A 14,650-nucleotide genomic window follows, 5' to 3' on the forward strand; every position below is an offset into this window, starting at 1 on the left:
GAAGAAGGAACACATTTCTATAAAAGTTATAGAGCTGTCCAGGGGACACCAAACTCTACCTTCTTATGGCTGTTATGTTTTATCAATAAAGCTTGGATACTGTGTTACTATGGTGATTTAATACTATGTTTTAAAGGGGGATTATATGATTAATTTTAACAAGGTTGAGAACCGAAGATGTGTGAGAAACAGGATTCTAGTTCACATAATTAAAGTGATTGGGGAAAAAAAAGTGGGCCTCACTGGGGGAGGAGAAAAACTTGAATTCTTAAAAAATTTAAAGCAACAGGTCACAATGATTCTAAGTTACAAATAAGGTCATGCTTTTGTGAAATACTATTATGTGATCATACAGAATATGACGGTTCATTACTTTAACTCAGAGTGTGATTTCCATTCAAGAATGTTTAAAATCAAACATCCTAGAAAGAAAGGGTATTGATAGGACTGAGTGAAAAGAAAACACCCAGGATCTCTAGGAAAAGGACACAGAATGAACACAACTCAGTTTGTGAATTGAGTGTCATTAATTTCCCTATTATCTTTTTCACTACCGTTAAAAAATGCTGAAAATGCTTTTAGCGACATCCTAGGCTCAAAGATTCGTTACTCTTCTTGGTTCAAATCCCAACTCAATCACTTGTTAACTGGGCCTTCATTTACCAAGTTACTTAACCTCTAAGCACCTCAGTTTCTTATCCTGGAATAACAATGAGAAACTACCACCCAACTCAAAGGAGGTTTTGGGAATAAGTATGATAAGCATTTACTATAAATGCCAGTCCATACTAAAAACAATTAATAAAAAGAGACGCAAGCTGTTACCATCCAGAGGAAAATAAAATTAAAATCATGCATTTGCTCAGAATCTTCCTGACTGCCTCTTTTTTGTAATCCTTATGAGTGGAGAATGGAAGTTTGCCTTTCTCTCTTCTCTGTTGCATCTTTTCAGTAAAGGACAGTCCTCTGGGTGACCAAGTGAGCTGCTCATGCTCACAGTAAAGTGAAGAAGATTCTTTTTTGGGAGGGGAGGGTGGATTATAGCTTAGGAGCGGGCACTCCATTGGTTCACCGTTTTAATTCCTAATAGGGTGAAGTACAAGCCATTTAAACAAACAAACAAGGCCTCAGACCATCAAACTCTAAAATCTTTTCTCCTCAGACAATTTCCAATCAACTAAAAGTCAGGCAAGGGTGCTCAGAAGTGAACTTGAAAGCTTTCTGAATGAACCTTGGAGGAATCGGCCGTGCTCTAGGACAGTGTTCACACTTTCTCCATAAAAATGACTTTGGGGAAAGGTCTACTTTGTTAAAGGCTGCAGGTTTCGTGTTTACCTCCAGTATCAGAATCCCTAACTTTTTAACAGGAATCAGAGATTTCATAAAGATTAAAACTGTAAGGAACTGTAGAAAGCATCTGGCTGTAAGATGGGGAAACTGAATGAAGCACAGGCGGGGTTATTGTTGGTGGTGGTTTTGTTTTGTTTTGTTTTGTTTTTTTTCAAAATAGCAGGACTAAAACAAAATTCCAAGCCCAATTCTGGTTCAAAGTCCTCTCCATTCTACACTAAACACAAGGAAACCTTTCCCTCACCTGCAGTTTACAATTCTGTTAAAGGAACTCAAGTATGTGAGGAATCCAGATAGTTGTCTTGTCAAACAGAATACTTCCCACTAAGCCAGAGAAACCAAATGTATTTCCAGAAATTTGCCCAAGAGAGCAGGGCCCAGACCACCGTGGGCTGTGCTTCCCAGGCTTAGATGAATATTCAAACCAAACTTTAACATTCATGCTGACTTTTAAATGCCTGTGAGCCATTCAAGGCTCCTCCAGCAGCTTTTTGCTTAATCTCGAAGCTATTTACAGACTGAGTGTATAAATGGCATGTAGCAGGTCAACGGACAGTGTGATCCCAATCTTCCAGTGAGAGATGGGATTTTCCATATCAGCCTTTTAGTTTAGTTGTCTATCTTGTAAACTGAGCGACTACTGCATGGAGATTCCCAGCTAGCTGGACAGGAATAATCAACAAGTGTACCACACAGCAGCATGTAGCTGTATGTACCAGTGTTTCATGAAACCAAAGGAAGAGCAAAGATAGAAGCAAACGGAAGAGAAGGCAAGGCCCTACTCAGATACCGAGGTTAGAGACAGCTTCTCAAAGGTGACACTGATCCCGACCCTGAAAGAGGAGTTGGAACAACCCTTTCAGAAGCAGGGAACTGGGTATTTCAGGCCGAGGAAAGAGCTGGGCAGATTCTCAGGCTGGAAAGAGCAAGGCATCTTCAAGGAACTGAAAGCACACCAGCTCAGCTAAACAGAGGAGCTAAAGGGAAAGGGCATGATATGAAGTTTTGAAATAAGGCAAGAGCCGGATTATACAGACAGCCTCACAGGTCATGGTAAAGATTGAGGATTTTTTTTGTAAAGGTGACAGGAAGCCACTGAATGGCTTTCATGAAAAGAACTGTCTAAAGTACAATGGTAATTGTTATGTGGGAGAAGTTTGGGAGAAGGAAGAAGGAGAAGCAGAGAAAGTCATCAGGAGGCTAGTGTACAAGTCCCAGTGAGACTGTATGGAGGCCTAACTCACGAACGGAGAGTGAAAATGGATCAGGGTGGACAGTCCCAAGTTACAGCTGGCTGGTATAACTGACAGGCATGCAGATGTACTGAGAATGAAAAAAGACAGCAAATTGCCATTTTATGAGAGAGAAGACAATGTGGCGGGGGATCTAAGAGTTCCATTCGGGATATGTTAAGTCTGAGAAACCTTAAAATAGAAATGTCAAGATGTTTGAACATACTACTTAGTAAATCACGGGGAAAAGTTTGCGTTGGAGCTTTATATAAATTGAAGTCATCTACATACAGATGTATTTAATGCCCAAGTAAAGAACAAGATCACTTAGGGAGAGCATTCAGAGAAACTAAAGAGGATCCAGGATGAGGTTACAGAAGCATCAATTTAGAGAATCCACGGAGAAAAGACCATCAAAGAAAACACAGAGAACGAGCAGGAGGGAATGGTAAACTGTAGCCATGAATCAAGATGAGAGACAAACAATGCCTATTGCACTGAGCAATATCAAAGTTACCAATGACCTTGATAAGAAAAGCTCTGGTTGAATGACAGAAGCTGAAGACAGAGTGAGGAGGGCTGAGGGGAAAACTTAAAAGTGTGTAGCTAACGCTCCAAAGAAGAGACAGTGAGGCAGTCATTGAATGGGAATGAAGAGGATCAAGAAATACCAGAACTGGTTTTCATGCTGTTGGAAATGATTCAACAGAGGCAGAGAGATTCAAGATGCAGGAGAGAGAAGAAACAGTCAGGTCTTTAGATTCAAATCCCAGATATGCTACTCATTAGCTGCGTGAGCACAGGTGAGTTACGGTACCTCTCTGAGCCTCACCCACAAAATGCAAATAATACTTTGCAAATTGGTTTGGAGAATTACAAATAATATATAGCAAGTAGCATATAATGGATACAAGGCAAAAATTACTGTTATGAAATTATAAAATTCGAGAGATGTCATCCTCAATTTAGTATAGCTTACTGACAAGTATCTGTTGGGCTTTACTGCAGGGCACCCCTGAGAGTTGCTTTTCCTTCCCTTCTATGCATACAGGACATCGGGCAGGAATCAAGCTTTATCAAACTACCACATCTCAACCTTAAGTTACATGAGCCTCAAAGCTTCCTTCCATAAACCTTTCATCTGCCTAAGACTCAAGTTTCTTACATTCCAAGCTCAAAGAGCCAAGTGAAAAGAATGACATTGACCCAAAGTGTCTGGGGACCAAGAGTGGGTCACACACTGCCAGACACAGGGTGACACCTATCTGGCTCAAGAAACTCACCAGATAATTCTGAGAGATCACTTCACTCTCTCGTCTACATGAGCCTGACAGCAAAAATGAATCCTAACTGGGAAACCAAAAAGTAGCAAAAAAAAAAAAAAAAAAACAGAAGGAACAGCAGAGATCTAATGCAATCCCCTCATTTTACCCATGAAGAAACTAAGGCCCTTTCGAGAGAGACATCACTTTGCTCACAGCACAGAGCAAGTCAATGGTAGAACAAAAACTGAAATCGAGGTCCTCCGGGTTGCTACCCTCAATGCTCTGTCCACTAAGGCCCAACTGCTACATTGTTAATCAAGTGCTGTAGAAAATGATCACATCATTTTCTAAGGGTGCATCTTAACCCATGGGACCAAACAAAGGGACCAAACTAAGGATGAAACCCACAAGAATGAAAGTGGCCCAAAGGAATTCAATTTTGCAAAGCAGAACAGGATGAACATATAGACGTAGAACAAGAGCAAAGTCTGGGCAGCCAGACTAACACACCAATCACACACATGAATTTCATTTTCTGTGTAGGTTTCTTCTTATCAGAATTTGCTACTTTCCTACAAGAAATACAAGTTGCTTTTGAAAGAAAATTTGGAAGTTTTTTTGGTTACTTTAGTTACGACGGATCAACGGAGGCAGTATAATAAAGTAGAAAAAGGAAGGTAGAAATGGAAGTCAGATAAATGGAGGTTTCAAAAGCAGCTCTACCACCTACTAGGAGCGGGGTCTTGGGCAAGTTACTGGACCCCTCTGAGCCCGTTTTCCCCATATATGGCATTATAGTAACGGTTAGCTTGTGAATGTAAACTTCTAGTGCAGGAGGAGAACAGAACACAATGCCTGGCACATAACAGAGACATAATAAAACAGTAACTAGCAGGTGAATCACATCAACACCTATGGTTACATCCTCAATCACTAAACTATACCTTCCTTTGACCCTTAAAAGACGATGTCATTTCATTTTGTGCTCGTGTCATTTGTGCGTATTGGGATATAGGATGATTTACAGGGCAACTGAATGGTAGTAGACTTGCTGGGTTCCAAAAGAGATAAGCACAAATCTGGAAGGAAGAGCTTTTCCGTCCTCCAGGGAGTCTCTTGTGTGTTCTGACTAAAGCAGGTTGCCAGCTACCAAGTGTAAGCAAGTAACACCACAGTACAAAATGGTATACAAATCTTTTTCTCCCCCATCCCCCCCTTTTTTTTAAGAAACTGCTCTCATCAGTAAGAATAAGTTTTTGAGAGTGATAACAGGCTCTCAGCACTGTCATTTCAAGCCTCCTCTCCACCAAGAGCCTCAAGGACCACATAATGTAGAAATAACTCTGCACTGGAAATAAGAGTGTTTCTTTCCCAGCTCTGTTATTACTTAGCTGTGATCATAAGCAAATCACTTCACCTCTACAAATTTTGGTTTCCCTTCTGTAAAATGGGACGTTTGGAACCACGTGAATTTCATCTTATTTCCAGACATGCCCAAGTCCTCCTCTAGCCAGAGCCCAAGCTCTCACAGTACACGTCACCCTCTCCCCAGCAGGCTCCATCTGCTCTGGCTGAATAATCTCTAGGCTCACTCATGGTTTCTCCTCTGCTTTGCTCTTCAGCACATATGGGGTGTTAGGCTCTCCCTTCCACTTACCCGCTTCTTACGGTCCCTGCAGACTCAACACAAGTCTTCCCCACTGTGAGAAGTTTTCTGTGACCACCTCAGTCTTCCTTAACCTCACTATCCTTTTGGAGAGATACTGTTTAATGTGTATTTATAATACTTCCTGAACTAGACTGAGAAACACATGGAGGGCAGAACTCCAAGTCTAATACCATTTCCATATCACCCAACATAATGCTACACATTTGGAACCTTCCTTTGCTCTTTTGTAAAAGAGATACCACCATCATCTATCTTTCAGAGCTGCAGGGAAGAACAAATGAAGTACTGATGTGAAAATGTCCAGCACACTGACTAAAATCAATTAGGAACTCAAATACCAATTTCCTTCCTTTCTGCTCTATTTGGTCACGGAACTTTCCCCAACATGTTCTACTGAAAAAAGTATTCATTTGAGAGACGGATGTTTATGTTGTGCTAGCAGCCTAAGGGACCTAGGGCAAATTCTAATTTCTCTGCAGCTTAGATTTTTTTTTTCAAATGAAGATAATAATACCTGTTCTCATCTCTTAGGATAGGAGGATAAAATAAGGTGATACATGAGAAAGTACTTTCTTTTGAAGAGCTACTGGCATTATTATTTTTCATAAGTCCTAGTTTCAGAAAGAAAAATCTTAAAACAACACAAGAGACAGTAAGATGTCAATGTTAACGGGTGATTTGATGATGACTGTGAAAATCCCACTCTTGATATAGACTAGGAATGTCAGAAAGTTGTATTACTGTTCCTTGGGGTAGAAAAGCACAGATACTGAAAAGATTAGGAAGCTTTCTTTTCTGAACATAATCACCTAGGGCATTACTCATCTCTCATGCTGACATATTTTTTAAGGCAAACAGTATCAAAAATACATCTGGGGGGGCTTTGTGGGCCCCAGAATCTGGGCATAGCCATTTGACAGTGCTAACTGCAAAGTAACAAACAAACAAAAAAAGGTAACATTAAAACCTTTGTGTTTATTATAAATAAATCTTTGTGTTTATTGTAAGTTTGTTATCTCTTCTACATGAAAGTTTGCAAAGGTTAGAGTGGGGAAAGAGAAGAGAAAAATATAGTCCCTAAATAAAGTGGAATTTTTTGTATCAAAAGTTATCAGCACCTGTAGGGTGTGGAATAAAACAAAATGTAAGAAAGAATCATTGTATAAGGCAAGGATTAAGATAGATCCATACAGGTACATTTCTGTCCCAAATCATTTTGTGAAAAAAATATGAGAAACATAATTAAGGGAGGGTGATCTAGAGAGAAGCATCTTAAAAGAAAAGTATTTGTCTAACAACAATAAAAAGGCAGGGGCGCCTGGGTGGCTCAGTGGTTGACCGGCTGCCTTTGGCTCAGGGAGTCATCCTGGGATCCTGGAATGGAGTCCGACATTGGGCTCCACACAGGAAGCCTGCTTCTCCCTCTGCTTGTGTCTCTGCCTCTGTGTGTCTCTCATGAATAAATAAATAAAATCCTTAAAAAACCAAAAACAATAAAAAGGCATCAGGACATCGGTGACAAAGATTTTAGAACTATTTAAGGACTCTGCTTTTTCCATTAAGAATGTAATCACTCAGACAGGTAGGTAAATAGAGCAGTGTGGCTGGTGAGAGAAGAAGAGAGAGGTGTGTGTGTTGGGGTGGATTTAATCTCATTGTGCATTTCTTTCAATATCAGTTTACAAAATTAATTAAAGAATACCCATTCAAAATAGATTAGCACTCTTACCAAAAGTCATGTAAAAATGTATTCTCTTATTTTTCTTCGTTAGATATCTAACTGCATTTTAAAAACATTTCAGCTTTATTAATTTATATAAATATGCCCTTGCCATAATTTGTAATACATTTTATAAGCGACTGGAGGAAATTTCATGCATCACTAATTCATACATATAAATGTGAAGTTTGCATTAAATGTCTCTAAACAAAACCCTACTTCCTTGCTATTTTTAGAAGGAATAGGATAAAGAAGACTCTCATTACAAAGACTGACCCTCTTAAAATTAAGGCTATTCTGTTTTGAGCATCAACCCACTAACTACTGAAACAACCCTGGCACTAGGATTTTAAAAAGCCCAAGTCTGGAAATACTACAATGGCTGATTGGCTTAAAAATAACGAACCAGGGAAAACAGTGATTATAAAATGGCTGGCAACATTCCAGTGCTGCTTTTTAATACTCTTTTTGCTTTTTAGTACTCTTTTAGACTCCTTTGGCTACCAATTCTCATCTCACACCATTTTTAGGTTTCTGCCAAACAAAGCAGGACACCACTCCTACAAAGAGTAGAAAAGACCAAGCAGCACACTACCCACGTGTACTCTAAACCACTAAAATCCTTCAGGTCTGCCTAGTTTGGGTACATGAAAATACAAGACAGAGTCTTTCTAAAGATAGGCCATTTTATAGCTTTCTTAGAACATATTATGGCAGTTATTACTTATGATATTTCCTAAAAATCGGTGTCACTAAAAGTGGACTTTTAAAGACAGAATGTAGCACAGTTCATAGTTCAATTCTCTAAGAGAAAATTAAAAAAGAGTAAACTATCAAGTGGACAAATGGCTGCAAAAATCATGCTTAGACTGTAATGAAGCACATAGTAGACATTTCTTGAAAACAAGATTAAGAGGACTGTTGTGACATCTTATTAATATTGTTAGTAAATGATAGTTTTATAGTTTATAGTTCTCTTTTAGAAAGAAAAAAGGGGGACGCCTGGGTGGTTCAGCAGTTGAGCGTCTGCCTTTGGCCCAGGGCGTGATCCTGGAGACCTGGGATTGAGTCCCACATCAGGATCCTTGCATAGAGCCTGCTTCTCCCTCTGCCTATGTCTCTGCCTCTCTCTCTCCGTGTCTCTCATGAATAAACAAAATCATTAAAAAAGAAAGAAAGAAAGAAAGAAAGAAAGAAAGAAAGAAAGAAAGAAAGAAAGAAAGAAAGAAAGAAAAGAAAAGAAAAGAAAGAGAAAAAAGCTCTTCCACAATTGCTACCATTAACCAATGGCTTTTTTTTTTTAACCACCAGACTATTTTAACTATCTTGGAACTCTTATACTGATACTTCTCCAAGAGCTTACCATAATGTGAAATCTAAGGAAATGTTCAGATGATTTTGTATTTTTGTCTAGAATATAGAGAAAATGCTTTGTTCCCCAGAGATACCATTCTTAGCCACCTATAATGCAAGACTTATTTAGCAACATGCCTTTTAAATAGCTGAACCCTTTAAACAAGATAGGCCTGTGCTAATTTAAATTTTACATTGAATCAAAGAAAAATGAAGTCCATATAATACTCATAAGGCCATGGAATAATGCAACATTACTTAAGTTAAATATGTTCATATTTAAATAAAAATGAAATAGCATTGAATACCAACCATTCTTAATCATGGTTCAAGTCTGATAACCAAAATCAAAAATTTAACGTCACATGAAATACATCTCAAAGAGTAACCAATGCAAAGCTCTAAGCTTTAAACTTTTTGATAATGTTAATAAAATCTCCAGGAAAGGAGAATACAGCAACTCTCCTTCAAACATAGACATTTTAAATCTTGGTAACAGACGGAATGTTAAGAATGGTATGGTTTTTATTTTCCATAGCAGGCTTATTGACACTTTGTTTTCTAGTAAAGTTTGAAAATCTGACACTACCTGTCCACATAGAAGGGGAAACAAAACTTGGTCAAAGTCTGTAGAACTTCCTGTGGAGAGAAAGAGAGATAATTTATACATCTAATGGGACCAATAAATCTAGCATTAACCACGGCACACAATCTAGCAACTTTACCCTAAAGAAAGAGGAGACAGATGAAGAAATATGGGCTTTATCAATTACAAGGGAGGAGTACAGGCAGTCAATCATGAGAAATAATAAACATGATCAAACTTCATTAAAAATGAAAAATTAATCAAGAATCACACATGGGCAAACAGCAGGAGCCACGCAGGGAAGCTCTGAAGGGAGGGAGGCGGTTGGGTTGCTGAGTGTTAACACCCCTCTAGGGACCATCTCCAGCCTGACCATATGGATCAGAGTGAATAACACCGAGCCACATGGGTTTGGCCTGGCAGGGCCGCTCTTGCTGGCACCGTTTTTGCCTGTTACCTAGGAACAGAGGGGGCCAGGATTAGACAACACTTCCCTACATCAATAGGCCCAATCACAGGCAGAACAGAAAGCCAACTTGAAGATAATTGTCTCTGAACATTGTCAACTACATTTTTTAGAGTTTAAAACTTCATTTCCTTACTTTTAAAGAAGTTGACATCTCTGGCATAAATTTATTTTGTACTCAAACAATAACAATTTTAAATATGCACTATTTTCAATTAAATGTCATTATAAGTGGGTACACTTACCTGCTTGCAATTTGTGAAAATCCAAAGCAAACTATGAGATTAAATATCTTTTTTAAAATATGTAAGTACTAAGACCAAATGCATTACTCAGGGGAAGTGTACAAAAAGGAAACAAAAAGCACAGCAATATTTCAAAGACTTATTCATAAAAGAGAAGCTTCCTGCATTAAGAACACCACTATATGAGATATAACATGCACAGGGTTTGTGTCTATATGTGTGTGTGTGTGTGTGTGTGTGTGTGTGTGTGTGTGAGAAAGAGGAGAGGGAGTTTGTGGGTGTGTGTGTGTGTGTGTGTGTGTGTGTGTGTGTGTGAAAGAGAGAGAGAGAGAGACTTCCCAAGAGACACATTTCCACATATATGGCATATACACACACACACACACACACACACACACACGTACATAGCTAACACATATACAAGTAATTATTACTTCCTTCATAAAATTTTCTCTAGCTCAACTTCATTTAACTGCAGACTTGGACAGCCCACAGTTGGTGTTTATCATAAGTTCACAGACCAACATTATAAGTTTTTAAAAAAGTATTCCTTTCATACATTTGACTTTTTAACTATTTAAAACCTCAACTTCAAGACAAAATGAAGAACATATTGTTCAGTCATTGAGAAGCTGGTTCAAATTAAAACAAACCTGCCCATTGCAAATCCTAATCCAAGTGATAAATTATAGATCAGTTTACAAATGTAGCACTTTTCTAACCAATAATAATGAATTATCAATGCTAACTGATTCGCTTCATTTATTTTTAAAACTGGTTCTATCATTCAAGAAATAAACCACATCAATCTAATAACCCACTCAATGAAGCAGAAAGCACATTGACTTGCTCTGCCAGAGCATGTTCCGCCTACATAATTCAATTGAGCATATCCTATTTTTTAATATCATCTTGGACTGGTACTATGTATATCAGCACTGTTAAGGCATGTCATGAAAGAGTAAAGCTGAGGAAACTAAAAAATGTAAAAGAGCGAAAAACAATAATACTTCAGCACATTCTATAGGCATTATTGATACATCAGTTAATTCCATAACGTGGCACCCAGAAGTCTGTACATATTGTTCTAAAACTAATTATGTTTACATAAATTACAAAAGCTACTGAGAATCAGAAAAACGAGCCATTTCTCAGTGCATAATTTTAGTATCAGGCAAATACAGGGGAAAAGGTTATAGAAATCATTCATTTTAAACATCTGTAGTCTTAATTCTAAAACATACTCTCACATACACATAACTCTTATGATTAACATGCAAAAAGAAATTCCTTACAAATTTCCTTTCACATCAAGTTTCAGATACCACAAAGCATTTCCTGACTTCAGAATATGTACTGAGCATCCATTAAAACTCAGTACTCGGTGCTCAACTCACTGCCAACATCAGCTACAAAGACAGTTATCCTCTACCCCTCAGAAGTGACAGGTGCAGAAGTGCTTCTCTACTCTATGCTGGAGTGGAGCTGCCAAAAGGCCTCAAGATTTTTGAAAGAAAGGACCCCCATGGCTCCGAGGAAGCATTGTGCTCTACAGCAGAGTCAAAGGAATCTAATATGACCAACTTATGACTCACTACAATATAGAAACTACTTACCACTTTCTAATGTCAAGAGTAATAACCAACCGTGAACTTGTCTGTCAGATAATATTAAAACAAATATCAAAGTACCCAATGTAGGCTGGGTATAACCTACCTCCCAGGAGCTTTCCTTTTACCCAAGAAAGCAGTGATAAGTCTAATTAAGCAATGGGGCAGGAAGAGGGAGGAGGGAAGGGAATACAGGCAAATGTAGGCACATGTTTGTGCCTTACAATATGTTTCTTCATGTTTGTGATATTACAAGAGCTTGATTTTCCAATTTAAGTCAAACAAGCCAGTGGTGTGCTGTCAGAGGAGAAAACCGAAATGAACATCTACTCTGTGTTAGGCATATTCACACATCATCTCAATCAGAGCTGAAAAATCTTTTTAGTTTGATAAGGAGAAAGGGGAAAACAAGCAATGTTTCTTATAAATAAAAACTGCTGAAACAAACCAATTTTCTTAGTACTGATTTTTTTGCCTATATATACACATTTAACTACCTTATCCCCTATTTCCAAAGAAAAACACAATTACCTGAATATGAAAAGTATCATTCCCCAAGAGAGGGCACTTCAAAACCCTGACTTAAATATATTTTGAGCATTGTATTTATGGCAGAGCCTTTCAATATTAACTTTACTGGAAAAAGTCACTAAGCAGTTAGCAACCCCTTTTTTTCTCTCCAGTATCGGTATCTTTGGCTAGGGAACTTTCTTTGTAAATGATAATTTTCCTGTTTTCTCCACTCTTTCTCCTGCCTACACAAGCTCTTTCAGACACCAGCCTCGGTACAACCTCAACTACTGCCACATAAATCAGATCTTCAAGATGCAGTACGGCTGATGAAATGTAAATGACCTCATTGCTAAGGCAAGGGGGGTGGGGGAAATTGTGCCAGCTCTCCAGATCAATTCCCAAGTTTCTATTTTCACAAATCTTTTTATGTACAGTTTGATTTTTTAACATTTTAATGAGCAAAAAAAGTGAATCTATAGTAGCCAGTCACCACAGTGAAAGTACAGGGCATGAACTAGATCCCAGGGGGGAACCAGTCCACCATGTCACCACTGGCTTTAGGACATTCGCCACCTGGTTCCATGTCCCTAGGTTCCAACTCCTTTCATAATCAAAACACTGCTGACATTATAAACCCCAGACGGGTTTTCTAAAATCCTTTCCAATCAATATATCCAACACATAACTTATTGGAGACAACACTGAGTTCATTGATTAAGGTGAGTTCAGTAGCAAAGTTTTCAAAATAAATGAGACAAGAATTCAGCATTCAACCCCTTGTGTCACTAGACAATTTATGAAACAGGCAATTTCTAAAAGGGCTTTTCTTCCTAACAAAATCAACGATACTTCATGTGGGAAGACTAAGAGCAGAGGGGGTGGGGGGATGCGTGGAGGATGGACAGTTGCACCAACCTTTCAGTTATGCATATAGCACACACCAGATACAGTGTAGTCGTAGAAAGGCAGTACCTACAAAGCTCTGCCTACAAGGAGATACCAAGCCTCAGAGTATGAACCAAACATGAAATCCACACACCTAACACTGGATTCACTTGCAAAAGAAAATCTTGAGTTCATTTTGGTCTCCTTTGGATTCATTTCATCCAATGTAAATTATCCTCTGGTCAGAAGGCCCATCAAGGGGATTTGCTACCATTTGGAGAAAATGGATTATGCTCTGCTGAAACTGAGGTGTTCTCTTAAAAACCTAGTAAAGTTTTAAATTTATAGTATCATCTATTCATCATGGAATCCTATTTGGAAGCAAAACTTTGAAGACTCCATTTGATGCAGTTAACTGAGATTATAATAAGGCTAAGCCAATTTGCTCTGAACATGGGGTGTGGGTAGGGAGGTGTATAAGATCCTGCAACAGCCATCAGTTTGGATGTCAATACTTTGTTTTCACTGAAACCCATAAACAAAAATTAGTTGTATTCAGCAGATGAAAACAACCGAGAGTCAGACACAGACATACACACCCCACAAATAAATAGCATCTGAAGGACAAAAGCACAGACTGATTATAATGTCCACTGGGGGTACAGAATGTTGGGAGATGAGACACATTTTCAATAGTTCAAAAGGAAAAAGAAAATGTGTGCAGGAAAACATTTAAATAAAGGAAAGAGATAGCCTGAGTAAATGAATGGATTTTAAAATACATAGAGCTATAATCAGCCTCTTTGTATCTTGCTGAAAGCTAGTACAGCAGTTGATAATTTACCTTTGTTGTGAAGGAGGGAGAGATGGGGAAACAGTGGGAGAACATTTCCTGAGTTTCTTATATCTAATTTATTTCTTCATTTCAAAATGTAGATGTGTGATGAAAAGATCAGCAGAGCACAAATTCCTAAAATACTCTATTTCAATGCTTAAATTTTTTTAATAGCATAAGGGAAATGCTGGCTAAGTCCTACAATTGAGATCAGTGCCACTGACTTGAAAGAAAAGCCTTTGATTGATGATCTTAAAACTCAAGTTGAAAGTTAAAAACAGAACACACACAAAATCCAAACACACAAAAAGCTAACAAAATTTCTACTTTAAGCCATTTCAAGTTAAAACAGGGACTCCAAAGGTTTTAATGCTTACGATTAAGTAGGGTAAAACAGAATAAATAGTAAGAAATTTTTAGAAGCTTAATTAGCACCAATTTCAAGAATGTTGATCAGAAATTTCTAAATATGAAAATAGGAAATCCAATTTTCTCTCTTTCTCTAAAAGATCAAATTAAATCCAACATCCATGCTATGGTTAGTTACAAACAAACTTTAAAAAAATTTTCCAATGAGAAAAATCTTTGAATAAAGGATTTTATAGAAAGGCCTTTCAACACCTATACATAAAAGCCAGGTCAAATTTCTTACACTGCTGCTTAAATGCTACAGAATCTGTTTCCTTTCTTTGGTATATTTCAATATTTACTCTCAGTTTACTTTTTTTTTCTTACAAATGTTAATTTTGAGTCATGTATATGTTATAATTATGCTAATTTGTGCAACACCTAATATACAAATTCAATGCTGTAATTTAAAGATAATATTACAAAAAAGTATAGAAATTTATCATATTCTATAACATGTATCATATAAATTTTATATCTACATTTTATATTTAAATTAAGTACATTGATGGA

At 37.8% G+C, this 14,650-nt stretch overlaps 1 protein-coding gene across 19 annotated transcripts in view; it reads right to left on the minus strand.

Annotated features, from left to right (window-relative positions):
- DENND1A (DENN domain containing 1A) overlaps positions 1–14,650 on the minus strand; it is a 508,126-nt gene that overhangs the window by 348,337 nt on the left and 145,139 nt on the right. For 15 of the 19 annotated variants that reach the window (XM_072777866.1, XM_072777861.1, XM_072777848.1 and 12 more), the window contains one exon: positions 9,179–9,228. The exons of the other annotated variants lie outside the window; for them this stretch is intronic. Coding sequence is in view for 14 of the 15 variants with exons in the window: in XM_072777861.1 (XP_072633962.1) it covers positions 9,179–9,228 (50 nt within the window). In the remaining variant the exon portion in view is untranslated. The remainder of the gene's footprint in view (positions 1–9,178; positions 9,229–14,650) is intronic. 19 annotated transcript variants of the gene reach the window in all.

Source organism: Canis lupus, chromosome 16, assembly GCF_048164855.1.
Source record: "Canis lupus baileyi chromosome 16, mCanLup2.hap1, whole genome shotgun sequence".
NCBI lineage: Eukaryota > Metazoa > Chordata > Mammalia > Carnivora > Canidae > Canis > Canis lupus.